At 39.2% G+C, this 27,442-nt stretch overlaps 1 protein-coding gene, 1 non-coding gene and 1 pseudogene across 2 annotated transcripts; all 3 read left to right on the top strand.

Annotated features, from left to right (window-relative positions):
• Nucleotides 1-3,297: 3,297 nt before the first annotated feature.
• LOC141570961 (small nucleolar RNA U3) lies at nucleotides 3,298-3,511 on the top strand. Its single transcript, XR_012495390.2, has one exon. It is a non-coding gene; the product is annotated as a small nucleolar RNA U3 (small nucleolar RNA).
• A 463-nt stretch (nucleotides 3,512-3,974) lies between these two features.
• Nucleotides 3,975-17,887, top strand: MED6 (mediator complex subunit 6). Its single transcript, XM_019733344.3, has 8 exons — nucleotides 3,975-4,088; nucleotides 7,283-7,442; nucleotides 8,490-8,581; nucleotides 10,338-10,420; nucleotides 10,724-10,832; nucleotides 12,159-12,274; nucleotides 16,291-16,318; nucleotides 17,488-17,887. Exons 1-8 carry the CDS (start codon nucleotides 4,067-4,069, stop codon nucleotides 17,616-17,618), a joined length of 741 nt encoding a protein of 246 aa, XP_019588903.1. The 5' UTR covers nucleotides 3,975-4,066; the 3' UTR covers nucleotides 17,619-17,887.
• A 147-nt stretch (nucleotides 17,888-18,034) lies between these two features.
• On the top strand, nucleotides 18,035-24,198 carry LOC109448219 (disintegrin and metalloproteinase domain-containing protein 20-like; annotated as a pseudogene).
• Nucleotides 24,199-27,442: the final 3,244 nt, after the last annotated feature.

Raw genomic sequence — 27,442 nt, 5'->3', positions numbered from 1 at the left:
TCTAACCAGAAATCATTCCCATCCTCTTATTGAAGAGCTTCTTATTTTTCTCTTTCACTTGCGCTGTCACACTTGCATATCAAATGAGGTAAGTCCCCACATCACAAGGACTCAAAAGGGCACATTGTATGTAGGGGAGGCAGGTACAAATTTTTAGCGTATCGTATAGTAAATGGAGTAGATTAACTAGCATTATTACATAATTTTATAAAAGAGAGAGTACATAGCAAAAATTGTGTGTGTGTGTGTGTGGGAGGGGGGTAGTGAACACACACAAAAAAACCCTTATTTCTGCTTTTGTCAAGGTCCAGTGTAGGTCAGTAGTAACTGTGGCCAATCATTCAGAAACCCTGGCTCCTCCATTTTCTATCCATGGCCTTAGGGTCTCTGACATCTAGCTAGTGGCTGCAGAGAGAGAAAGTGGAAAAAGGCACTCATACTTTTAACCACTTTGGCCTGGAGATAATACTCATCACTTTCTTTCATATTCCGTTGATGAGAACTAGCTTTGTAGCTCCATGTAGATGTAAGGGGAATGGAAAGTGCAGATTAACTGTATATTCAAGTAGATAAGTTTGACAGCAGCTAGCTTATCTGTCAGTCTCATTTGTAAAATGGGAGTAATAATAACTTCTGCTTCATAAAATGTGAGAGAAAAATTAGGTAATTCATCCAAGTGCTTAGCACAGTGCCTGATCTATAGTAAGTGGTTCGGCAAACATTTTTGACACCTATTAAAAATATTTCTGATTAGAACTAATACCTTTGTGGCATTCTACTCCTTAAAATCTTTAATACCTTCTCATTTTCTCTGAGTAGAATCCAAATTATTTACAAGGCCCTCTGTCATCCGGTCCCTGCCTTCATTCCCAATCTCTTCCTTCCTATCATTCCTCCTTTACTTCTATGATCTTCTTTATATTGGCCTGTTTCAGGTTCTCAGATCAAGCCCTTTTCCACTGAGGGGTCTGTGGTTCCCTCTGCCTGGAATGCCTGTACCCCAGCTCTTCATGTGGCTGGTTCATTCTCATCCTCCAGGTGTCAGCTCAGGTATAACCCTCCTCAGAGAGGTCTGTCCTGATCATCCTACCCAAAATATCTGCCTCAAGTTATTCCCTATCGCGTTTCCCCCAATTTTTGTTATCACAATCTGTAATGCTCTTCTTTGTTTACTTGTATATTATCTGTCTTTTCCATCAGAACTGTTGGCTCCTTGAAGCCAGAGGTTTTGATTGTTTACGGTTTTATCCTCTGCCACTAGAGCTAAGCAAAACATCTAGTAGGTATTAAATAATTGATAACTAATTGAATGAAGGAATGAATTAATTGGAGATAAATTGAAAATCTTCTCAGCTGGGTGTTTCACCTTAGCCTATCAACACATTCACATTTCCCTATTATTATTTCTGTACAACTTCCAGGTAGTGTTCTAGCTCTAGCCTTCCCTCTCAGCCAAGCTTCCTGAAAACACAGAGTACACTCAATTCCATTTCCCTTTACTCCTGAATATACTCCCCTCTGACTTCTGCCCCTACCATTCCACAGAAACTTCTTGTTTAGGGGATCCTATTTACCAAATCCAATGCTTGAGTCTCAGGTAACTCACTTGTCTGCTTGACACAGCTGAGTACTCCTCTCTTCCTGAAACTCTTCTGCTTTGACTTTGTACTCCTATGGATACCTGTGTATAGCAGTGGTTGCCAAACTCAGGGCAGTTTTGTGCCCCCGGGGGATATTTTGCAATGTCTGGAGACATTTTTGGTTGTCATAACTGGCAGGGGTCTGCTACTGGCATCTAGTGGGTAAAAGCCAGGGATACTCCTAAACATCCTATAATGCAAAGGACAACTTCCCATACCTGCAGCAAAGAATTAACTGACCTAGAATGTCTATAGCACAAAAGCTAAGAAACCCTAGTGCGCAGCGTGTCCTGCAGATAGTTCATGCTTAACATGGACATGTTCGAAACTAAATCATTACCCCTTTATTCACCTACTTGTTCCTTGCTATTCCTAATCTGATTAATGGCACTTAGTTTTATAAATCAGTGTTTTGGGAATCATTTTTTATTTCCTCTCTCTCCCTCATTATGCTCATCTATTAGTCACTAATTCTCTTTTGATACTATCTCCTAAATATCTGCAACCTTTTCTCTTCCCTCAGTTACCACTGCCTTTATACAAATGCAGACATCGTTTAGTTTGTAATGGTCTCCTAAACTGTCTCCTTAAAAATGTGCCCAACTCATCCTCCTTGAATAATCCTTCTAAAATGGAAGCCCAATCACATTTCTTCCACTGCCTACAAGATAAAGGCTGAGCTCCCAGGTCTGGCTTACCATGCTTACATTGTGTTTTATTATCTACGGATCCTCCTTTTGTTGCTTTCCCCTCCTAATGTCCTTCTCTCCTAATAAAAACACAAGAAAACAAAACCAATAAAACAAAACAAAACGCTTGATGTTTCACACCTGTTTATTGGACATAACATCCTTCCTTTTTGGAATGCTCTCTCTACCAGGTTCCCTTCCCCCCCAGGCCCTCCTGAAAATTTCCTCCTGGAAAAATCTGTCTTTTAAAAATTCTGCTCTGTGTAACATACATACTTCTTTTGGGACACTTTTCTATACAAGTGTCTCAGGTGTAAAATTCCAGCTCAAAAATTGAAGTGTAACAAAGCAATATCTTTTTATTCCACTTAGATTTAAAATTTTTGAATTCCCAGTCTATGAATTTACTGGAAAATCCCAGTAAATTCATGATCTTCTCCCCTTGCCCCTCGGTTGTGGTTAAATTTGGAGGAGCCTTCATAGTACTTAAGTTTTGTAGAAGATGAAGGCACTTGCCTCTTATCCCTGTATCCAGGGCTCCTTTAGATTTTGGGGTTCTCTTCCAGGTATCTGTGTCTTGCTTGCAGATATCATTGTGCTTTTATGGGGCTACAGTGGAGCTCGAGCTTTCTGAGGCTTTCTGGGAAATCTTTCTATGGCTTTCCCATATCACAGAATTATTCCCCTCTCTGACATATTGCTACCTACCCCAGATTGCCTGGAATGCAGACACTCGGTCTTTACGTAGACCCAGCGTTATTCCCTTTCTTTTAATCTTGTTAATATTTTACTTCAGAAGCATCTCCTGTCTCGTGAACTTTTTGCATCAGAGGCATGTAATGTATTTACTTAACGGGTTTAGACTTTTAATGGGTTTAAGTCATATAAAAGGTAATGACTTGCAAATTCTTTCTGCTTAGTCCTGTCCCATCCCCACTCTTGAGTCCGGGTAAAAAACAGAATGGCCAAAGACTATACTTTCAGGGATCATTTCTATAGTTTGTTACTAGAGAAGTTTCTGTGATGGTGCAGAGTACCGGAAACCACGAGGAGGAGGTGCAGTGTTCTCTCCTGAGCGTGAAGCCGGCTCTTGGTGCTGCTTTTATAACTGTCATTAGCCATTGATGATCGTTCTTCTCTTCCTTTGGGAAAGTAAGAGGGAGAGGACCCATACTGAGTGGCTTTAAGGAAAAAAAAAAGAGAATGGCCAGCAGCTCCTAAATCTAACAGCTCATTGGATACACCTGAGGGAGCTTTGAAACGTTGAAGATGCTCCCACCCCCAAGTCTGCGTAATCAGAATTTGTTTTTTTAAACGATCACAGGAGATCAAGGTCGAATCTTCGAATCTCTCAATGGTTGGCGTGCGTATCACTCGCTCAGCCTTTTCCCTCAGTCTCCCAATTTTTTTTTCAGTAGTACGCCTTGCCACTTGCCCACCGCGCGGGGGCGCCGCTGTCTCCTTCCAGCCGGTCGCTCCTCCCCTCCGCCCTCCTGTCCCCGCCCAGCTCCACCGCCCCGCCCCGCCCCCGTCCTCCCCGCCCCCTCCACCTCGCAGCCGCGGCCCCGCGCTCCCTGCCTCCTCCCCTTCCCAACCCTCCTTTCCTGGACTCGCAGTCTCCACCTCTCCCTGCATATCTCCTCAGGTTTCCCTAGGATCTGCCTCCCGCTGCTTCCGTCGTCACGTTGTTACGTTTTCTCTGCGCCGGAAGGAGAACCCGCGAACGCTTTGGGAATTATGGCGGCGGTAGACATCCGAGGTAATCTGTGCTGTTAGCCTCTGTTTCCTGACTGTCTGGGGTCTGGTTTGGGGCTTTATAGCTCGCGGGGGCAAGGTACAGGTTCTTTTGTGATGTCTCCCAGGCTCTTTTGAATGGTTTCTGTGGACGACCCAAGGCTTCAGTCTGGCGACAAGTTGCATAGCATAGTTTCCCCCTTTTCCTCCAAGGTCTCTTAGGAGCGTCTAAATGAAGCGATTGGAAAAATCTCTGGGTTTTGAGCCCTCAAACCTGCAGGGTTGTTTCACACATACATTTCTACAGCAAATATTGGGGTGTTGTGTCCTGGTGAAGGAACGGCCTTTGGGCAGAGTGGTGCGCGGGTTAATGAACCAACATGATTTCTTTCATGTCTTGGCACTTGGCGTGGGGGCCGCCTTATTTCTGACATCGCGCCCTAATTCGTCCCTGGGCATGAGTCCCCAAGATTTTCTTCTGTCCGTTTTATTTTTGAGTCTGTAATACTTTCCATCGAACACCTGGCAATTACTGAGGGCAGGTGTCGTTTCTCTTTCACAGCTGAACTGTAAAGGTACGCAAATACTCGTTGAGTCAAGTGAATAAATATGGGGGGAAGCATTCCCTTCATTGCTACTTGATCTCGGGTAGCATTAAGCTATACAGTCTCTTCTCAGCTCACGTACAGACATCCGTTCCAGTGAATTTGGGGAAAAACACCAATAACCTAGGACTTGTGCTCTGCGATTCCAAAGAGTGAAGGAAAGGGCGATTAAAAAATAGCCGAAACATGAGAACGTAGTTCTAAACAGACCAGGTTCCTCCAGGTTGGGAGGAGGTGTCATGGAAGTTCCCAGGAAAAATTCATTGGCGAGAGAGAGTGCCTGCGAATATCTTTATCTTTTACTGTTGTGGTGGCTCCCACACAACTTCTTACACTTGTGTGAAACTTTCAACGTAGAGTTATTTCCATTTGAAACTGTGGTACTTTTTCTTAAAGGAAATGTGAATTTTTGTACGTAGGTACACACCCCAGCAGATTAAAGAAAAAGGACTTTCCTCAAAAGATGTTTAATTGTAATATGGCTCCTACTTTCTACATAGGGTTGTTTTGTTTGTAAATATACTATGATTTTTAAAGGGAAGTGTCTGAGATTCTTTTCTCTATTAACCAAAGTGGAGTCTAGCGCACTTATTACAAATATATTTTCATTTATAGTTACTTAAAATGTCCAGTGATCTTCAGCATTTCTGTATAATATTTTTATGTGTGCGTCTTTCATTATAAATTAGAGTTTCAAGTACCTAATTTCATCATTTGCTGATTGTTAGAGAGCTATGTTTGGACTATGGGAACACTCACCCTTGCTACTGAATAAAAGAAACATTTAGTCCATCAGGCTGTTTTCATCTATTTCACTTTCATAATGTTTTACTTTTTACTTAGATTTGTTAGAGTTATTACAAAGGCTCAAAGGTGGGGGTGTGTCAGATGTGTTAGAGGAACAGCAAGGAGGTGGGTATGGCTGAAGCAGAGTGAGAGAGGAGGAGGCGGGAAGGAGATGAGGTCTAGAGATAACTGGTAGCTTGGTCCTTATCTTCCTGTCATTGCCATTGCCTTCCACCAGGTCCTCATCACCTCATGCCCGTAGCTACTGACTGTCCATAATTGTTGGTAGGTAGGCTCTGTACTTACACTTTTATTTATTTCTGCTGATTGCTCTTCTTTCTGGGGAAATGATCTGTAATAACAGTTTATTGTCCATAGCTTATTATGATACCAGATACAGTTTCCACTATAAGTGAGAAACCTAAAATTGTCCTTCTACAAATGCTTTTATATAATCATTCCTAAAGAAATGAAGAAATGTGTAACAAATTTGCTTTAAACAAAACTAATAACTGGGTTGTAGTAGTTCAAGCTGAGAATAATGATTATCGTTAGTTGCTTTTCATTAGAAAATCTTTTTCTGAAAATGTTATTTTCTGGCCTGTTATATAGTTGGTTATATCATGATCCATTTATGATGAACCGTCTTAATGATTTGTACTGATTATTTATTTGGTCATTAACATACTTCATTTGTTTCCTCTATTTTATAATGCACACAGCACATTTTACCTTTCTATAATTACTTTATCATTTAATTCATTTTGCTCACAACTGCTTGTCACCTTGGATTAGGCCTGACTTCTTTAAAAATGCCAGAAGCAGTTACAATATAGGATTCTTCTTCCTTCAACCAGTATTATATAGGCTTTTTGATGTTTATGACTCGCGCCCAGTGGGGTTTAGTAGTCAGTGTATGAAACGTCATTGCAGTCAGTAACCAATAAAAGCTCATTAATTGAAGGTGTCTAGCTCTATTTACCATGTTTTAGTTTTCTTTTTGCATTTTGAAAAATTTAAGATTTAATTCTCTAAAGTATGAAATTGTATGGCTGTAATTAAGCTCATTCTACTTCTCATTTGCCCCTTAACTTTTACATCATTATTATCTCATCTATAATAATAGCTTCCTAATTTATTTCTCTGTCCCTAATTGGGAAGTCTCAAACTGGTGGCTATGGATGTGTTTTCTTCGGCATGGGTGGTGTTTGAAAATTTTTGAATTAATTGCCTAGTTGCCAACATATAAAAACTCAGTGTTTCCAGTTTTTCCTTTTTTTTTTTAAATTAAAGTTTATTAGGGTGACAGTTGTTAGCAAAGTTACATAGCTTTAAGGTGTACAATCCAATTTTTCAAAAGAACTCTTTAAAGTTCAAATTCACTTCTCCACCTAATCAAATTACTCTCCAAACATATAATACACTTTTATGTTTTCCTACCTTTTATATGTATTCTCGTTGCTTAGAATTATTTTGCCCCTCCTTTTCTGGGGGTGAATCTCTATTTATTCTTTAACATATAGGGCTAAAACCCACCTCTTTCTCGCCCCATGAAAAATCATTCTAGTTCCCTCAGGTAACGTATTCTCCCTCCACTGTGCTCGCATGACACATTTATTCATACCTTTATTATAGTACTTAATCATGTTGAATTGTCATTGCTTTCTTGTATACTTACCTCTTCTGTTAGATTTTGAGAGGATGTAGGTTAGTATCCATGTTATCCTTCTATTCATAGTGCCTACAACATTAGATACATGGTAAGTGTTTGTTGGATTGGATTTTTTTCTCTTTTCTCATCCTTTATCATTTTGTTTCTTTCCTACAGATAATCTGCTGGGAATCTCTTGGGTTGACAGTTCCTGGATCCCCATTTTGAACAGTGGCAGTGTCCTGGATTACTTTTCAGAAAGAAGTAATCCTTTTTATGACAGGACATGTAATAATGAAGTGGTCAAAATGCAAAGGCTAACATTAGAACACTTAAAGTAAGTTATTGTAAGGCAGTAGCATATCCTCCAGCTAGAGATTCTGCAATAAACAGTTCTTTCAAGCTGTTGTGAAGTACAGAGAGTTTTAGAAGAATTGGAGTTTTGTTTGGGTTTGTAACAAATTTGACATGCAAAGGAATTATTAGTAGTCACTTGTTACCTAGGAAGTCTTTTCTGTATAACTTCAAATATCACTGTCCAATTAAAATACAGCTATAGGGTTTAGATGTATATCTGATGAATGATTTAGCAATGCAACTGTTATCCTTAACCAGAGAACTATATTTATTGTCTCCTCTGCATCTAACTTAATGTCTTAAACCATAGTCTGGTTTATAGTAGATTTTTCTTTGTCTGACAAATAAAAAAAATTTAGCCAAACAGGTACAAAGCAAGTTTCTTCAGACGTAGGATGCTAAATAATTAAGAATTTATTACTGTTACGAAAGTTTTTGAAACAACTGTGTGATAAAGTTTTTTATCTGTCAACTAAACATCAGGGTGAATTCATGAAATTAAATTTCTATGGTATTTTAAATAACTTTTATTATGAGACAAATATAACTATTAAGACAACTTATTGTTGCTTTTAAACAGTCTGTCAGATCAAAAATGTGTTGGGGCAAGGATAAGATTTTTGTTTTCCAGTTGGGTAGAATGTATTGTTGACATATATGGTTAAGGCATGTATAATCTTCAAGTATATTTTTATCTTTTACGTATATTTATAGATTGCCTTGGTCAGGAAGCTTCATGGTATCTTGGTTGCCTTTTTGGAAACATGCTCTTCCGTGTACTTTCATGACTGAAAATACTCAGGTTTAAGTTCATGAATTTTTGTAAAGGAATTTTGTTGTCTAAGAACCAAATCTTTATTCCACCTACCTGGGAAATTGTCAGTTTTATTAAACAGCCCGTTTTTAATATCAAACACTGGCAGTTTTAATCCTATTTACAATGTTGCTATACTTTTATATAATAATATGAATGTTCAACAGAATTGTAGGGCATTCATAGATCTCTGGATGTCTATTCTGTTTTCAGTCAAATGGTTGGAGTGGAATACATCCTTTTACATGCTCAAGAGCCCATTCTTTTTATCATTCGGAAGCAACAGCGGCAGTCCCCTACCCAAGGTAAAATGGTAAACTTCAGGCATTATTTTCTTAAAATACCATGATTTATTTACTTTCTGAGCGCTGTGTTCTCCTCCCCCTGCTCCTCCTCCTCTTCTTCCTCCTTTTGGATTGGGTTCTGTTTTGGGGATCCCCAAAGCACATGCTCAGTGCTTTACTAGGAGGACTGAGCAGGCTCAGCATATAGTCAGTCATGTCTAAGATTTGTTATGGCAACACTGTAAGGATACACAGCCAGATCAATAAGGGAAAAAGCTGTTTCAGGTGGGATCTGTAGGAATCCATGTGTAAGCTTCCGATACTTTCCATCGGAAAGTGAGGGGCCACACCAAGTATACCCTCCAGCAGTGAAATGCAGCCCCATGTGGGTAATATGCCTGTTCAGAGAAGTCCATTTGAGACTCTGAGTCCAGAATTTTTGTTGAGGGCTAATGTAGGCATCCTTTGCTTGCTAAAATTCCAGATTCTGAAGGAAATCAGGTTTCCACTATAATCATTATTTGTATAATTTGTCTACGCAGGCTGGTGCAGTAGGCATAGCTTTATCATTTAGGTAACAAGCCAAGTTCCACAAGTCACATAGTTGGGCACCAGGAGTCTTTCAACATGCCCAAGAACAACTCTGCACGCTCTAACAGCAACTTGCTGTATTGAAACCACCTCTTCCTGTGAGCACAGTTGTTGGGATTCCAACTGAACCTCGAGCATCCTAAGTCACCTTTCTTCTCATCTCAGTCCACTGAGTGTAATTCTGTTGCAAAATACATGGTAGATGCAGTTGTACCAAATTCATAGAGGGTTGAAAGTCCTCATTGCCACATTCAACCAAAACTCTTACCTGGGTTATATTACCAAACAAAAACTTGCTGTAGAAATCACACAAAAGAGTATAGAATTTAGATTTGATTTTGAATCAAAGAGTCACCTATTTGTAGACACGATCCATTACATCTCTTAATTAGATAGATACTCTCATCAAGACATTTAGAAACAACCTTCATCCTGGTATTGATTCTAGAGAATGACTTGTTAAGTTGTAGTTCCAGAGTCAAGAATTTAAATTTAGTTTGAAAATCAAAGATCTAGAGTCTCAGCCCAGAGAAAAAGAGAACTTCAGAACAAAGGCAAGACCAGGGACAAGATTTCCATGATGAGAGGGTTCAAGGTACAGAAGCTACACAAAATGGCACCAGCCTCACTAGCAGCTGTTTTATTCCTTAGGACCCAGGACTGGGACACAGAGGCAAGTTCAGCACATCTGATATCTTCACCCTGGGCCCTAAATCTCTTTTGCTCTAAGGTCTTACTCCCCGAAGTGTGGTTGACTGATGGCAGCATTAGATCACTTGGGAACTTGTTAGAAATGCACCCTTCTTATAAGTAAGATCTGGTTTTAACAAGATACTCAGGTGATTCAGATACACATTAAAGTTTGAGAAGCACTGATCTAGGGCAAGAATTGGCCAACTTTTTCTGTGAAGGTTCAGAGAGTAATTTTTTTAGGCTTTGTGGGCCTCATGGTCCCTGGGACAACTATTTTAATTGTGCCATAGCAACCTTAGATAATAACGAAAATGAATGGGTGTCGCTTTTTTCCAATATAACTTTATTTACAGAAATAGGAAATGCCAGACCCTGCCTTAAGCTTTAATATGGAAGAATGTCAAATTTTAGTTGTTCTTTTAATGGAAATCTATTTAGTAGCTTGTGTACATAGCTATATTCATAAACTTGTTGTTTTCCCCCACTGCTTTAGTTGTCCCACTGGCTGATTACTATATCATTGCTGGAGTGATCTATCAGGCACCAGACTTGGGATCAGTTATAAACTCTAGAGTGGTAAGTGTCTTCACATTCTTTAACTACTAAAGAAAACATTTAATTGAGCTACTTGCTTCCAAGAATCAAACAGGAGCTCCTCTCCCTTGTGTAAGTTGGTATAAAGCATTGAGTATTAGAATGTTTTGAGCATTGGTTACTCTGGGCCATCTCCGTGTTAAAAGTGTATACCACAGCCCCAGCAATATAGAAATTCAGGTTCTGAAAAGCAGGGAATTACTGTCTTTGCAATTGTAATATTTCTGTATTTGGAAATTTTGGTTGATCGAATGAAAAATTCAGAATTCATTTTCTTCTTACAAGCTTACTGCAGTACATGGCATTCAGTCAGCTTTTGATGAAGCTATGTCATACTGTCGATATCATCCTTCCAAAGGGTATTGGTGGCACTTCAAAGATCATGAAGAGCAAGGTAGGTAGACACCTAGACCCTACTAAAATACTGTTTGGTGCTCTGAGAATGAAGCTGTTTTCTTTAGGAAGATGGCTATTGATGATTTGTAAATGTGTTTTACTTCTTTGGAAGATTCTTCATAGGATGAATGATGATGTTGTCACAGCTACAATACATGTATCTAGATGTGATAATAGCTTTCCTATAGGAGCAGATATAAATTTTAATCTGTTAGGGTAAGTGGTAATCTTTGATAAGTGGATTCAAGGTTTTTACATATTTGGAGCATGCAGAGAAAATCATTGATGAGGAATGAGTAACAATATTTCTTGCTTACCTAACTGTTGAATCATCTTGAAATTTGGAACCTGAATCCCTCCAGTCTTAAAAGTAAGGGAGATGCTCTTAGAGCCTTATCTCTGGATGACCAGTCTGTTTTCTGATCTTTCCATGTTATCATCTGTTGTGACGCTAGGTTTCCTAGTTTCCATAGCTGCTAATCTGCTTCTTGTTTTACACAGTATTTTACCAATAAGAGTACTTCTAGAAATGTGTCTGTAGCAGTATATTTATAGTCTGTATTTCCTTCTCTGAGAATTAGCAACTCAGAGTAAATTATTGATGGAAAAATAGCCTTTAAATAGAATTCAGACCTGTGGAATGGTCTCTCAGATACAGCTGTATTTATTCTTAACAGTGGTGCAGGCTGCAACATTGGGTGTAGGAAAGTTTGTATTGATTAAGTAAATTTCTCAGAGCTCTTTGCCCCTACCCTAATGAAATGTTTGGAGTAAAACTTATCTGGAACCCTTCATTTAGAGACAGTATCCCAATATCTCCCATCCCAGGGAAAATTACAACATATCGTTAATCTTGCCTTGATCTTCTGTTGTTTGGTCTGTCCTGTTTTTCAGTGAATTATAGTCTTCATAATTGAGTATGGTAACGTGGTGAAAGTTGCATTTTCCATTTGCACCTATTAGGTTTTATGGGAAAAGACCATTTAATACACTTAAAATATAGAAAAAATAATCTGGATTGTGATTTCAGTTATGGAAAATTCTAGACTTAAAATTCTGTTTTCTATCCATGCTTATATACTAAAACTAAAGTATCTTTAAAAGACATATCAGCTTTTTAAATGTTAGAATGTTAACTTCGTTTAAGAGGGAGCATTAGAATACTTCTGTGTATATGTTGTGTGTAATTCATTTTGGGGATTAACTTCTAACTAGCAGCCATTAAAAATAATGAAGTTTGAGTATATTCATGCTGGACAAAGATTTGTAAAATATAAAACACCAAACTAGGCAATGTTTTGATTGGGACTTCATATTTTAATAGATAAAGTCAAACCTAAAACCAAAAGGAAAGAAGAACCAAGCTCTATTTTCCAGAGGCAGCGTGTGGATGCTTTACTCCTAGACCTCAGACAAAAATTTCCACCCAGATTTGTGCAGGTAATGAGAGCATACATGATACTTTTGATTTGACATTTTTTCCTGGCATTTTTTTTTTAATTGAGAACTATTTTACATGTGACCTAAAATTTTGATTTTCATCTTTAATTAAAAAATGATCTCTCACTCAGAGGAGAGGTTTACAAAGACTTAGTGGAGGAAGTGGGTAAAGGGAATAGAACTAACGCTGTTCTGTGCTCTTTTGAGTGTTTGCAAACTACGAGCACTGCAGGCAGACAATATTCTCCTTTAGAAGGTTGCTTGCTGGAAGTGTCCTAGACGGTAACAAAACTAGAATCTGAAACTTAGGCTGTATGAAACTTATGCTATGTGCTCCCTTCCAGCCTGATACAGTTCTTAAACAACATAATAGTTAAAACTTTTGTAATAAAAGAATAGAATATTTGAGGTAGAGGGTTTGGCCTGATAAACGGAGGAATAATAATAAATAAGTTATATGAATTCCATTATGTTATTTGAAGGGGTCCCAACAGCAATCGCAAATCTACCTGCCATTGTACTAAATGAGCTTTTGAACTGAAGTAGGTATGAGATGGAATATGTGAACATGTTATTCTCATGGTTAGTTTTAGTTCTTATGGACCTTTACAGGACACAGTTGGAATTCAAGATAGGAAAGCAAGTTTAGAGAAATCTCATGATTGCACTTGAAGATGAAACAGCATCTGATGAATAAATGAAATTATAGCTGTGTGTAGAGTAATGAGTACCCACTATAGAGTGTAAGAGGTTAGATGTGGTGGACCACTCACTCAGTGAGTATAGAGTATATGCTAGGGAGTCTGGGGGAAGAACAGCTAGACCTTCCAAGGATAGTAGCCGTTAGGTACATGTGACTAATTAGCATTTGAAACATGGATAGTCCATATTGAGTTGTGATATAAGTGTGAAAAACCACACTGGATTCAAAGACTTAGTACAGAAAAACTAAAATATTGATAATTTAAAAATATTGATTATATGTTAAAATGATAATATTTCAGCTATATTTGGTTAAAAACATAAAATTCATCTATTTCTTTGTGAGAATGTGACTACTAGAAAATTTAAAATTACGTATATATCTTGCATTTGTGGCTCTCATTATATTTCTTTTGGACAGTGCTGGACCTAGAAAAAAATGGGAATAGAACATGCAAAACCAGAAACATGAAGGAGTGCTAATGAACATATACTCAGAAAACAGAAAGTCTTTAGTTTGTTCTTTTTTCCTAGTTCTTTGAGGTGTAATTAGATAGTTTATTTGAGAACTTTCTTTCTTTTTAATATAGGCATTTATTGCTATCAGCTTCCCTCTTAGTACTGCTTTTGCTGCATCCCATAAGTTTTGGTATGTTGTGTTTTCATTTCTCTCCATATAATGTCTGATTTCCCTCTTGATTTCTTCTTTGACCCCTTGGTTGTTCAGGAGTATGTTAATTTTCACATGAGTTAGCAGAAGGAAAGACCTATTAATGATTAGAGCAAAAATAAATAGAGACTAGAAAAACAATAGAAAAAAAACTCAATGAAATAAAGAGTTGGTGTTCTTTAAAAGATAAACAAAATTGACAGAACTTTAGCTAGACTAACAAAAAAGAGAAAAGACTAAAATAAATAAAATTAGAAAATGAAAGAGGAGACATTGCAACTGATTCCACAGAAACAACAGGGTCATAAGAGACAAGACTGCTGTAAACAATAATATGCCAACAAAGTGAATAATCTATAAGAAGTACTTGGAAACATGCAACCTACCAAGACTGAGTCATGAAGAAACAGAAAATCAGAACAGATCAGAAATGAATACGGAGATTAAATCAGTAATCACGAACCTCACAACAAGTAAAAGTCTAGGAGCGGATGACTTCACAGGTGAATTCTACCAAATGTTTAAAGAGAATTAGCACCAGTTCTTCTCAAACTCTTCCAAAAAACTGAAGGGAAAGGAACACTTTCAGATTCATTTTATGAGGCCAGCATTACACCAAAGACAAAGACACTAAAAGAAAACTACAGTCCAATATCCCTGATGAATATAGATGTAAAAATCCTTAGTGAAATAGTAGCAAACCGAATCCAACAGCGCATGAAGAGGATCATACACCATGATCAAGTGGGATTTATCCCTCGGATGCAAGGATGGTTCAGTATACTAAAGTAAATCAGTGCAATACACCACATGATCAGAACAAAGGATAAAAATCACATGATCACCTCAAAGATGCAGAAAAAACATTTGACAAAATCCAACACCCTTCTATGATAAAAATCCTCAACAAACTAAGTATTAAAGGAATGTACCTCTACATAATAAAGTCCATATGTGACAAACCCACAGCTAACATACTCAGCTTTGAAAAACAAAGCTTTTCCTCTAAGATCAGGAAAACGACAAGGATGCTAACTCCTCACACTTCTTTCCAACGTAGTACTGGAGGGAGTCCTAGCCAGAGAAACTAAGCAAGAAAAAGAAATAAAAGGCATCCAAATAGGAAAAGAAATCAGACTGTCTCTGCAGATGACATGATCGTATACATAGTAAACCCTAAAGCTTCCACTAAAAAAAACTTAGAATTAATCAATGAATTCAGTAATGTTGTAGGGTATAAAATCAACACTCAAAAATTGGTTGCATTTCTATGCACTAACAACAAACTACCTGAAAAAGCATTAAAAAAAAATTAGGGACAAACTTTGTTTCCAGCTTTATTGAGGTATAATTGGCATGTAACGTAGTGTAAGTTTAAAGTATACAATGTGTTGATCTGATATGTATTGCAAAATGATTACTACCATAGCATTAGCTAACACCTCTATCACGTCACATAATTACCATTTTTTTTGTAGTGAGATCATTTAAGATTTCCTCTCAGCAACTTGCAAGTATGTAAGATAGTATTATTAACTATAATCACCATGTTGTACATTATTAGCTTCCCAGAACTTATTTATCTTATAACTGGAAATTTGTACCCTTTGAATAACATCTCCCCATGATTGTCCCCTCCACCCCCTCAGCCACTGGTAACTAAAACTTACTTTCTGTTTATATGAATTTGGCCTTTTTAGATTCCACTTAAGTGATATAGTATTAGTCTTTCTCTGACTTATTTCATTTAGCATAATGCCTTCAAGGTTCATTCACTTTTTGTTTTTTAGATTTTTATTGGGGAAGGGGAACAGGACTTTATTGGGGAACAGTGTGTACGTCCAGGACTTTTTTCCAAGTCAAGTTGTCCTTTCCATCTTAGTTGTGGAGGGCGCAGCTCAGCTCCAGGTCCAGTTGCCGTTGCTAGTTGTAGGGGGCGCAGCCCACCATCCCTTGCGGGAGTCGAACCGGCAACCTTATGGTTGAGAGGACACACTCCAACTGAGCCATCTGGAGGCAGCTCAGCTCAAGGTGCCATATTCAATCTTAGTTGCAGGGGGCGGAGCCCACCATCCCTTATGGGACTCGAGGAATTGAACTGGTAACCTTGTGGTTGAGAGCCCACTGGCCCATGTGGGAATTGAACCGGCAGCCTTCAGAGTTAAGAGCATGGAGTTGTAACTGCCTGAGCCATCGGGCCGGCCCCACTTTTTTTTTTTGTAAATGACAGAATTGTCTTTGTTCTCAAGGCTGAATAATATTTCATTGTGTTTGTATATATACGAGTGTGTGTGTGTGTTTGTGTGTTTGTGTATGTGTGTATGTGTGTATTGGATTCTACTTAGCTGCTTTTTGTAATCATTGTAGCCTGGGTGCAGAAGCAAAGGGCTTTGTAGGTTCTCAAGGGTTATTTATGTTTGACTCTTGTTCTAGCTTTAGATTTGTCTTTTCTGGAATAAGTCAATAAGAAGGAGAAAATGATAAATTTTTATGGTACATGGTTCCTCTTCATTGAAGTCATTTATAATATAATTTGAATAAAGGTGTAATTTTAATAAGAATTATGAAATGAAGAAGAAAACTTGTCTAACCTGCTTTGTTTTCCTCTACTTCTCCTCCTTCCCTTTTCTTTTTTTAATTACAGCAAAAATCTGGAGAAAAGCCTGTCCCAGGTATGGTTCATCTGATACTCTTATTAAACTTGAAATGAGACCAAAATAGCTTGTTCAAATCAGTAACAACTATAGCATGTTAGATGAGCTGTGGTCGTTTTGTCCTTCTGGATTCATTGTAGTTTGTTACTCCTGGCCTTTGAGATGGCTGAATTGCCCAAAGATAATGCTTTTGTGGTAGTGATATTAGAATTTAAAAGATGGAGTGGGAAGAGTAGGTATTGAGGAGGTGTGGAAAACCAAGGTGATTTCAGGTTGGTTTTAGTTCAAATCTCAGCATGCTGAAAAAGGTCTTCTGTTTCATCACTGAAAAGAGGTATTGAACTATCCAGTGAACTGGGATGGAAAATAATGGGTGCAAAAATATGTATACACATTTTAAGAAAGGAAAAACTATTAAAATTGTAATACTCAGTATATACCAATAACAAAAGATGAATGAATACAAGTCACGTTTGACTTCTGCAATTACAAGAGGTGCTCCATGTGGTTACCATCAGCGTCCAGACACTTCTGATTACGGTGAACTACTGCTTGAGCAACATCGACAGAGTGTCCACTTGTATTGCTGTGAATGCCGTTCCAATTTCTTCACACAGTACCATGTGTTTGAAACTTATCATGAATGCGTGCAGTGGTTAGGCGTGTTGGAGGTGCTGTTACACACTCACACCTCCATTGTCGTTGTACTTGCACAACGCTCTCGAATTTCAAATACCACTTCAAAATGGTCTTGCGCTCCTCGAACAACTGTGCTTCTGCCATTTTCTTTGACTGTCCTGCCTGTCGCATGGTGACGCTTGCATTCATTTGATTAACACCATCTTTTGAGCGAACGTCATACTATATACATTGCTACCATAATTCAACTTCGAAAAGTAATAAATAGATAACATCTCTTAAAATGTGTATACTTCTTTTTTGACTCCCCTGGTATTTTGGTTATGTGTAGTATCTTATTGCAATCTTGTGTTTTTGTCTAGTATCAAAAATTTGTTTGGGTAAATGGGTTGTTATACATCTGCCCGGTGAAACAGCTAAATTTAGAACTTGAGATACGCAGTTCTAAATGAATTTGAGCGCCTCAACCATTCACATTAAGTGTTGTCTAAATTGGTCTCATCTCCATCCTTCTGCCCCTCCAAAAAATACTTTCTTTTGATGTGTAGTGGATCAGACAAAGAAAGAGGCAGAACCTATACCAGAAACTGTAAAATCTGAGGAGAAGGAGACTACAAAGAACATCCAACAGACAGTGAGCACTAAAGGCCCACCTGAAAAACGGATGAGACTTCAGTGAGTATTGGACAAGAGAGAAGCTTGCAAGACTTCCCTTGTCCGTTATTGTACCTCATCACTGTGCCGGGCTCTTGAACTTCAAAATTTTTGTCAAAACCCTCTCATTTGTACAGGATGTACTTGTTCTTTAAGAAAGGATGTAAGGACCCTCATGCTTTAGATAGGAATGTTTTCATGTATCTTTTGTAACCTTTCCCCTTGGACTGGAGCAGCCTCCTTATTTGTATTGCTACATTTAAAACCAAATAAAGGTATTTGTATAAATTATCATCACCTTCTATCCCGTGTTTCTCTCTCCAAGGTGTTTCCAGATGCTCTTTGTAAACACAAAGGATTGATGTGAAAATAGTAACTAAGCTTATTTTCTTATGTTAGTTGTATATTCCTCAATATTAAAATAATAAAGTTACCAACAATTTGAAGGATAAAGAAATGGAAAAAAACTCACTTATCTACACTGTCACCCTACAAATGCTATAATGTGTTGTGAATTTTCTCTCTTCTTTTTCTGTGCATAGATATTTTAGAAACCAGTTTATAATTGTTCACATAATTTTACTTTAACATATTATGATGTCTGTTGTAAGCACTTCCCCATGTTTACTTAGTTTTTATTTTTATAGAGCATTTATTTTAGTGACTGAGGAATTCCTGTGATTGTGTTTCCTTAAAATCTTCATGTGTTCTACTTAGGTTTTCCCCAATTTGCATTATTTTAAAAATAAGGCCGCATGTTTACATTTGTGTATAATGACTTTTCAGTATTTAGCGTTTATTTCCTTAGGATAGAGTCCCCGTGGTAGAATCACTGGAATCTACTTTTTTGCTCCTAGTCCATATTGCCAAGTTGTTTTTCTCAAAAGGTTTGGATCACTTGTTACTAATAGCGAGGTATGAAAATACCAAGTTCTCCAGAATCTCACTACTACCACTTGTTTTTAGTGCTAATTAAGTAGCAAAAAATGGTGTTTTATTATGTTAAGTGGTTGAATAATTTCTCATCTTTGTCTTTTGCTTTTATGAAATGTCTCATTTTCTGTATTGTATAAGATTTTTCCAGTTAAAGAAATGTTGAGACCTAGCTGTACACAGATGGAGTCATGTTTAATATGTGTTTCTTCTGTTGCTTTTGAGACATTCTGAGTAATTGAAACTATCGTCCACCACTAGGACCAACTGTACAAAGGGCCAGTAGGTCCACCAGCTCTGGGAACTTTGTGGCAGTTTTGAGTTCTCTGCCTCCAACTCCAGTTTCTGATGTATTTCCTCTTCCATTAAGCCACATGGGTGGGAATTAAGTCTCGTTAACTGTCTGTCTTATGCAATTGGTGTTCAAATGTGGTAGAGGGCTTTATGGGCTCGATTTCACAAGTGAATTTTTAGCTGTAACATCCCTTGAAAGGCCCCCAAATATGTACAGAGGACAATCATTGACTCCGGGACCCCTCTATATAACCATGATAGTTATTCTGGACAAAGAGCTGATTCTCCTGGAGGGCACGCTGCTTTGTGTAGTAGGTGAACATTGGTAGTTGTCTGGAAACCAGGAGGTTTTTAGACTGTAGACAAGTGCTGCGGGATGTGGCTCTCCAAGTGCAGGTTGTAGGCTATCTGGTAGAGGGGGCCTTCTGGGGAATCAGCACTTGGGTGAGGCCTGAGCGAGTTTAAACCTAATGAGTATTCTGCAATTGTTGGGTACAGTATTTTACATGTGTCAGCTAGGTTAATTTGATTAACCTTAAACCTTTTATTTCATAAACATTACTAATTATTATTATTATTATTTTGGGGTCTGATTGTTCAATCAGTTGCTGACAGAAGTGTGTTAATATCTACAAAGTAGATTTTGGATTTTTCTGTTTCTCCATTTTGTTCTCTCAACATTTGGTTTATGTATTTTGAAGCTGTTAAGCAGATACACATTCCTGTTGAATTTTGTCATATTAAATATGTCTTTATCTTTGTAACTACATCTGGTAGGTATTTCTCTTTTCTGAACTAGATCTTGACAGATAGATGTAACTATATCAAAAGATGTAACTACATCCTTTTTAGTAATTAATATGGCTTGTTTCCTTAATTTTGCCAATATAAATTAGTAAAATATTGTCATTATTTTGGAGTAGAAGTTTTCTCAATTCAGACATTGAACTTGTTCCTCTGGAACATGTTGAGTTTGATTCTGATTTGCATTCAGAACCAATACAGGGTGGTAGAAGTATGTTTAGAGGAGACTAGGCATCCCCTTGCAGGGTACCTGAGTTAATTACAGGGTCTCAGGCCAGAGGTGGCAGACTTCTCAGACAGGAGAGGTCTAGGTTCCTTCTAGTAAAGGAGACCCAGGGATACTTGGGCAGCTGTAGATACTCAGAATCAATGAAGTCCAGCTGGAATTCCCCTTTGCAAGTATCAAGGTTTTTCCCCTTTTCAGCCACTGTCCTAACTTTCCCACATGAGTCTTGGCAAATCTGTGTCTTCAACTTACGTTGTGATTCTGTAAGTCCATAATTAAAATCTGATTTTCTGTGAGGTTGACCCTGCGCCTAAAACAAAGGAGAGATCATTATCAGCTCTCTGAGCTGAGAATTTAGAATCTTGAGATTCGTTGTGCAAATTTCTCCAGTAGACTTCATGGCCACACTGCCCCTCGGTCCTTGAGCTACTTACATCATCACAGCCCTCGCTTGGTCCCCCACACACTTGCTTCAATAGGGCACTTCATCACAATCAATATTGGGTGGCAATTTAATTAACTGTGATGCCGCTACATGCCCATTCCCCATTGGACAGGAGTTCAGCAGTGTGTTAAAGCCACGACAGGTCCAAACCAATCCCAAAGTTTCATGTTGTTGGTCTCTCTTGGCAGCACTCTTGGTACCAAGTCCTATATCTGCCAAGATCTGGTCCAGAAAAGAGAAAAAAAACACCAAGAATAATTAATACAGGGAATTCTTGAAAAGGTGCTAGAGACCTGAAAAGATAAAAAGGGAACACTGAGGTACACAGAGGTGTGAGTTGCCAGAAGGAGATCTACTCCCTAAGAATGGGGGAACAAAGGGAAGTTAGGGTTATAACATGGAAGCTGTTGTAATGGGCCTCATAAATCTAGAACGGAACTGTAGAAGATAGGGCCTTGCCCGGGTGATGCTGGTAATTTAGGGACTCAGAAAGGGGCTTTGTGGCACCGTTAGCTGTGCCTCTTCTAAGGTAATGCTGAGTTGGTGCTGGTTTCTTAGGGACTTGGAAGAAGTTCCTCCAAAACTCGGACTCAGATCTTGCAGAGAGGTGCTGTATGTGTGGGGCTTCTATCAAGGCACTTTGTGGAGTGGCCGGGAACATCTGAGAAAGGCTGGTGTGGGTTGCCTAGGGTATAAGAGCTTGGCTGTACATGTCTGGTTCTCAGACTTCTGGGGAGGGTGCACTGTCAACCAGGTATTCGTACCTTTGGCAGGGCTTGATGAAGCTGGTTCTGGGATTGTGGTAACCAACCCTCACCACCAGAGCAAGGCCCCATTGCTGGGGATTCACAGTCGTAACAGTAGGCAGGTAGGACAAGTCCCTTGTCCTCCCCTTTTATCTTTTCTTCTCCCTCTAGCGAGTACCCTTCTTGATAAAATTTCAGGAAGCCAAATAGCAATGAAGAAATAACACCATCCAGAGTCTCAGCTCCAGCTTCATAGACAAAGTATAAATTCTAGTTTTGGAGTTTACAAAATAGTTGATAATCAGCATAAGAAGCTATCAGCAAAATGCTGCCATAGCTTCTGTGGTGACAGCTAATAGCAGGTGACATTTTCTGTGTGAACCTGTCTGATACCTTTTTTTGTATTTTGTTCAGCTGTGGCTCACTACATCGATTTCATGACCCTGTATGGTTTGTGACCCAAGTTTGAGAAACACTGATATAGGCCATGACTGACTGAGTGGAGGAGACGTGGTAAGATATGGGTTTTGAGGAGTTTGAAGTAGCTGCTGGAAATAGAAGAAAGAGCTAATGACTGGTGCGGAGGAAGATTCACACATTGCTTGAAGTGCTGGTAATGTTAGAAGGAAAGGCTCTGGTGTGACACCAGTTCACATAATTAATGGTTATGATGTTCCTTCAGAGTTTGTCTAGGGAGTAATGCAGCGGTGACAAAGACTGGTGTTTATTGCCAAGAATCTTGGCAATAAACTTTTCTGTTATTACCACATCATATAATCCTCTTCCAGTGAACGCTTTCTCATCTTAATACCCTCAGTTTGAGGATATCACGAAGAAAGACATGGAGAGGAGATCTCGTAATGAAGATTTCGCCTCTGTCAGAGATGCTTTCTCCAAGAGGCTTCATCTAGTATTCTTCATTTTTGGTAGCCATCCATTAGTTCTGCAAAAGTATCCAGATGTATACAGGTGTTCTTGACATCCCAATGATGAAGATATTATTTCTCTTGCCTTATACTGCTGATCCCATCTATATTCTTATCTAGAGTATTCAGGCCACCAGTATGTGTTCAAAAGTGCTCCAGGTTTGTTTTAACTTTTGCTTTCAAATATTAAGCAATTACTGATACTTTTAACTGAAAGTCAGTGAATGAGCAAGATTAGCTTTTACCTGAGCTAAAATTAATGTTTTCGATAGGAATGATGTAAGTCCACTTGAATTGTGGTCTTTTGAACATTTTAAGGAACTGACTCTAGGTTTAAACCCCTCCGTCCAGCTTTCTCTAGAGATTTCAGTTACCTCAGCAGCCCTGTAAAAAGTAGAATAGAATCTATATTTTTATAACCAAAATGAATCTCTTTTAATTGAGAACATGATGCAGCTGGGATGGGTAGAGAGAATGCTGCTGCCTTCATGGTGTGATTAGAGGCAATTGAGCTGTTTGTCTTGCCCCCAAACAGCAGCCCCATTCCCTATTACTCCATCAGTGTGGCTGCTGCCTCCTTGGAGATCCATCCAGGTATTTTCTGTAGATAAGAATGCATTATAAAATAAAAATTTGTCTTCATTGGAGGGCGTCTTTCAAAACTAATGAGTCCCTTAAAATGGGGCTTACTTTGATTGCTAACTTCAAACAGAATGGAGGCTAGGGATAGATAACATGTCTGCAAAATAAAAGGAGATGAAACAAACTGAGTAAAGGGACCAAAAATGGTGCTTTTTGGATGGGTTGTCCACATACTTGTTGAAGATAGGTTATCAATAGATTTTTGGGTGGAGGAGAAACTGGGGAGTCAGATATCAGTCTTTAATATGGAAAATTTCATGCCAGTTTACATGTTTAGAGAATAGTATGTAATGAATCCTTATGAATCCACCATCCACGTTCAATAGTTATCCACCTATGACGACTCTCCTTCATGTCTTTTTCTGGAAGCCTGCTCTTTCCCCACCCCTTGCCCCTGGTGTATAAGATAGACACCGTTGATTTACAGTTCCCACCTGTGAGATGTGGATTAACAGAAGAGAAAATTGCATACCAGCTGGAGTTGCAAAAGTTGTATGATTCCACTCTAATGCAAAGTTCTTACGTGGGCTGGTGGACTCACTTGTGATTTCTTTAGCTTGTAGTGGTCCTGTACCACTTCCGATACCTTTACTCCGGAACTAACGTGTGTCAGTAGTGCAGCATGAAGTAATTGATGTTCTCAATATAATAGATATCTGTGTCATCTTTCAAGGTTGATGTAATTTTGACTGCAGCTGAAGTCTGGAATAATGGAAGCCCAGTTCTCAACAATGACAGATCAACCTGTGGAGGAATTTGTGCCGTGAAACTATTAATATAGCCAACTTGATGCCTGAGTGCAATGATGGTGCCCATCTTTTCATAAAAAAATCATTTGGCATAAAGTTTGGTGTTGCATACATTGGAGGAATATGTCAGCATCCTTTTAATTGTGGAGTTGATGTTTTCGAAGACAACCGTCTGTATTCTTTTACATTTACTGTGTCTCATGAGCTTGGTCATAATTTAGGTATACAGCATGACACTGAAGGGCGTGTGTGTGAGCTCGAGTGGTACATAATGTTTCCCTCCAAACAAGTGTCAACTTAATTCAGCAACTGCAGTTATGCCCAGTTTTGGGGCAGTACTTTCAGAATGATAACCCATGTATTTTCCCTCATCCGTATCCTGGGAATATTTTTAGGCTGCAGTATTATGTGAACCTAGTTGGTGAAGAAGGAGAGTGTGACTGGAACCTACTCCATCGTCTAAATGATCCCTGCTGTCTGTTGAGCTGCACTCTGAGGCCTGGGGCTGCCTGTGCTTTTGGGCTTTGTTGCAGAGACTGCAAGTTCATGCCGTCGGGGGAACTCTGTAGACATCAGGTCAATGAATGTGACCTTCCAGAGTGGTTCAATGGGACATCCCATCAGTGCCCAGAAGATGGATGTGTGCAGGATGGGATTCCCTGCAGTGACAACGCTTACTGCTATCAAAAGAGATATAATAACCAAGACGAACAGTGCAGGGAGATTTTTGGTGAAGGTGCAAGGAATGCATCTCAGAATTTCTATAAAGAAATCAATTCCTAGGGAAATGATTTGACACAAGTGGCCCTTATCTCCTGGAAGGAAACAAATCGTAGCTAAGGAACAATCACAGGATTAGATAAGAGTCCAAGAGCTCCAGAGTCTTGTACATCCTCCTCCAGACCAAATCTGTTATGCTGTCAGTGCTCAGGTGGAAAAACCCGGACTATAACACATGAAATGGTGACATCGAGTGGATCCCTCTGGAGATACTGGCTCTGCAGCTCCCTCAAGGATCTGTCCCCATTTCTCTTCCTCACTGTCCTAAATTCTATCTTGGGCTGCTGTGCCATACTCAGTGTAATCTGGCTGATGATGTACAAAGTGTGATAAAGGAGGAATGAGATTACATACTAAAGTAGCTGTAAGAATTACATAACACATAATAGCAAAAACCAGGGGAATGTACCTGGGGATTGGATTGTGAGATGGTTATTTGATAATGGGGGCTACATGTAAATCTGGATAATGATTTACTTGGGGGCATTTTCTTGATGGGGGTTTGTCACCCTGACAAGGACCCCACCTTGTCACCCTGACAAGGACCCCAGGAGATGTGGCACACTTACTGCTGGGGCGACACTTAAAAACGGAGAAAGTAATAGCACACCCTGGGTAAAGTGGAAATACTTTTCTTTACCATGGAAGTTGGCAGAACAGGCTGAGAGAATGGGTATGTTACATTGTATATATTATATGAGGCCGGAAGAGCCATCAAGAATGCACTGGTGCAAGGGCAATGTCATGTCTAACGATTACAGTTGTGTGTCTCCTCTGCAGACCAGTTTGATGATAGAACAGATTGTCACACATTAGTGCTTGTTAACAGCCATGGGGATAATAAGGTCCCTCAAAGTTACAGAGGCCAGGTGGCTGTACTTAACAGCCAGAAGTTATGGGACCACAGTTACCATAAAAATTGCCAAGGTTGGAGAAACAGCTAAAGGGATTTGCCTGTAGGGATTTTTGAGGTGGGAACAGATCACAGTATCTCAGGTGGCAAAATGTAACTAAAGAATGTGCTGCTTAATATGTACAAACAGATAAAAGCCAAAACGGAGGAGTGGGAGATGAGAATGGTTGCACCAATATAAAATCATGATCCCTGTTCAGTTTCTGGAACAAAGCTAATTTTCAGATACAGAATCTGTTGACTAAAGATATCACTGAGTTCCTAGGAGGAAGGACATACCAACATCATGAAAGATATATAATGTAATGATTATCCCAGTTCTTCCCCCAAGAAACCTTTAGCCATTTTCTTTGGAGTCTGTATGCTAGAGAGAGAAATGCCTGTAGTTGAGAGGATTGTTGGATATACGAGTAGTGTCTGCATTGACATTGGTACCCATAGCTCCAGAACATTATCATGGATACTGTTATAGTGGGAGCATTGGGATATCAGGCAATAAGTGGAGTCCTAGCTGACATACAGCTTACTGTGGGTTCGGTGGTCTGCAGTCCAAGCCAGGGGTCAGGTATGTAATTGGGATGGGTATTTTGGCAGTTAGAATAACATCCTCATAGAGTCCTTGGCATGTGGAATAAGAGCTGTTATCATCGTGCTGCAGGTAGAAGCCTCTTAAATGCCCCTCTATCCTTGGCCAGCATAGCAAATCAAAGACAATATTGTATTCTGGGTGGGCAGGTGGACATAAGTGCCACCATTAAAGGCTAAAAGATGCCACAGTGGTTGACCCTATCAGTTCCCATGTAAATCATATGCAGAAAATGTATTGATCCTGAAGAATGACTGTAGGTTACATGAAGCTCTACCCAATAGAATCTCTTATTGTAGCTCTGGGTCAGATGTGCTATCACTGCTAGAGCAAATTAACATGGCCCAGGGGGCATGGCACCAGTGAATTTCACTCAGCTTGCATATATACCCACATGGTATATATGCACTCAGCTGGTTGTTGTTCAACCAGCTGAAGGGGGAATAAAATGCCTACATTTTGTGTATAGATGGGAAGGATTGGTGTTTGGGTTCAAACCCAACGTGGAAGATGACTACATAACATTCCTCTTCAGGGATGACTTTGAAAAGGGAGTAAGTGGAAAAAGATCATTGTATTGGGCAGAGTTGTCATGACTGCAATTGGTCATCTACCCTGTGTGGAAGGATAAGTGACCTAAGGTGGCCAAGGGCCTCACCAACTGGTCAGGGGCCTGGAAATGAAAGGACTGGGGAGTCAGAGAAAAGATGTGCTAGGGTACAGACATGTAGCTATAGATTTAGCAGTAGTCAGGAGGTGTTAAGATTTTTGTAGCAGATTCATACCTACCCAGAAAGATCCACCCTGGAAGGGGCCCTGAAAAACCAAGCAGGCAAAATGACTTCGCCTGTCAACATGACACGAACACCATCATTGTCCACCGTGGAACTAGCATAATGAGCTCATGGAGAGAGTAGCCATGGTGGCATATAGGTAGAGGATACATTGGGCCTCAGCATGGCCTGGCACAAAGGTCACTAACTTTGTTAATTTCCTACTTAAGTACAACCTGGAATTGTAGTGGCCCTTTGGTTTCTTGGGCATGTGAAACTTGTGAATTGTGACACCTTAAAAGAAAAGGATAATTGAATAGTGAGTGCACCATGGGTAGCTTGCTTCAGTTGGTACAAAGAATCCAGGAAAATAAATATTTTCAGCAGATTTTAATATTTTAAGGCCCTTTCCCCCCCAAAGCTCTTATCCCTTCTGTCTACCTCTGTTCCTGTGTTTCATGACCCCATTCCTTTCTCACCTCCGTCTTATCCTGATCCCTATTTTCCTTTCAGCTCCCCTGCTCCTTTTCCTCAACTTCTCCAATGACCACTTAACCATTGTCCTGGAACTTCACCCTTCCTTGATATGCCAAAGCCCTATAAATAGGAAAAAACAAAACTTGAAGGCTAACCCTGAGCATTGCTGCTCTTGTGTTAGCTAGGAATAATCCAGCCGTGTTGACTACTGGAATGAATGTCTCAAATATCTGGCACCAAATAGAAACCACTTTTAAGGAATACACATGTTCGGCCTTAACGTGATACAGCCACTTAAAAAAAAATTATGGCCTATAACCTGAAATACCAGAGCTATTTAGAAATACTTAGGGTGGGGGGTGGGAGATGAGGGTGAGGGGGATCAAATATATGGTGATGGAAGGAGAACTGACTCTGGGTGGTGAACACACAATGGGATTTATAGATGATGTAATACAGAATTGTACACCTGAAATCTATGTAATTTTAATAACAATTGTCACCCCATTAAATTTTTAAAAAAATTTTACATAAAAAAAAAAAATATCTTAGACT

This window comes from Rhinolophus sinicus, chromosome 3 (genome assembly GCF_057876585.1).
Source record: "Rhinolophus sinicus isolate RSI-liver-muscle chromosome 3, RSI-T2T, whole genome shotgun sequence".
In the NCBI taxonomy this organism is placed as follows: domain Eukaryota; kingdom Metazoa; phylum Chordata; class Mammalia; order Chiroptera; family Rhinolophidae; genus Rhinolophus; species Rhinolophus sinicus.
Note: the sequence above shows the minus strand (reverse complement) of the source record. Positions and strands in the feature narration are given on the sequence as shown.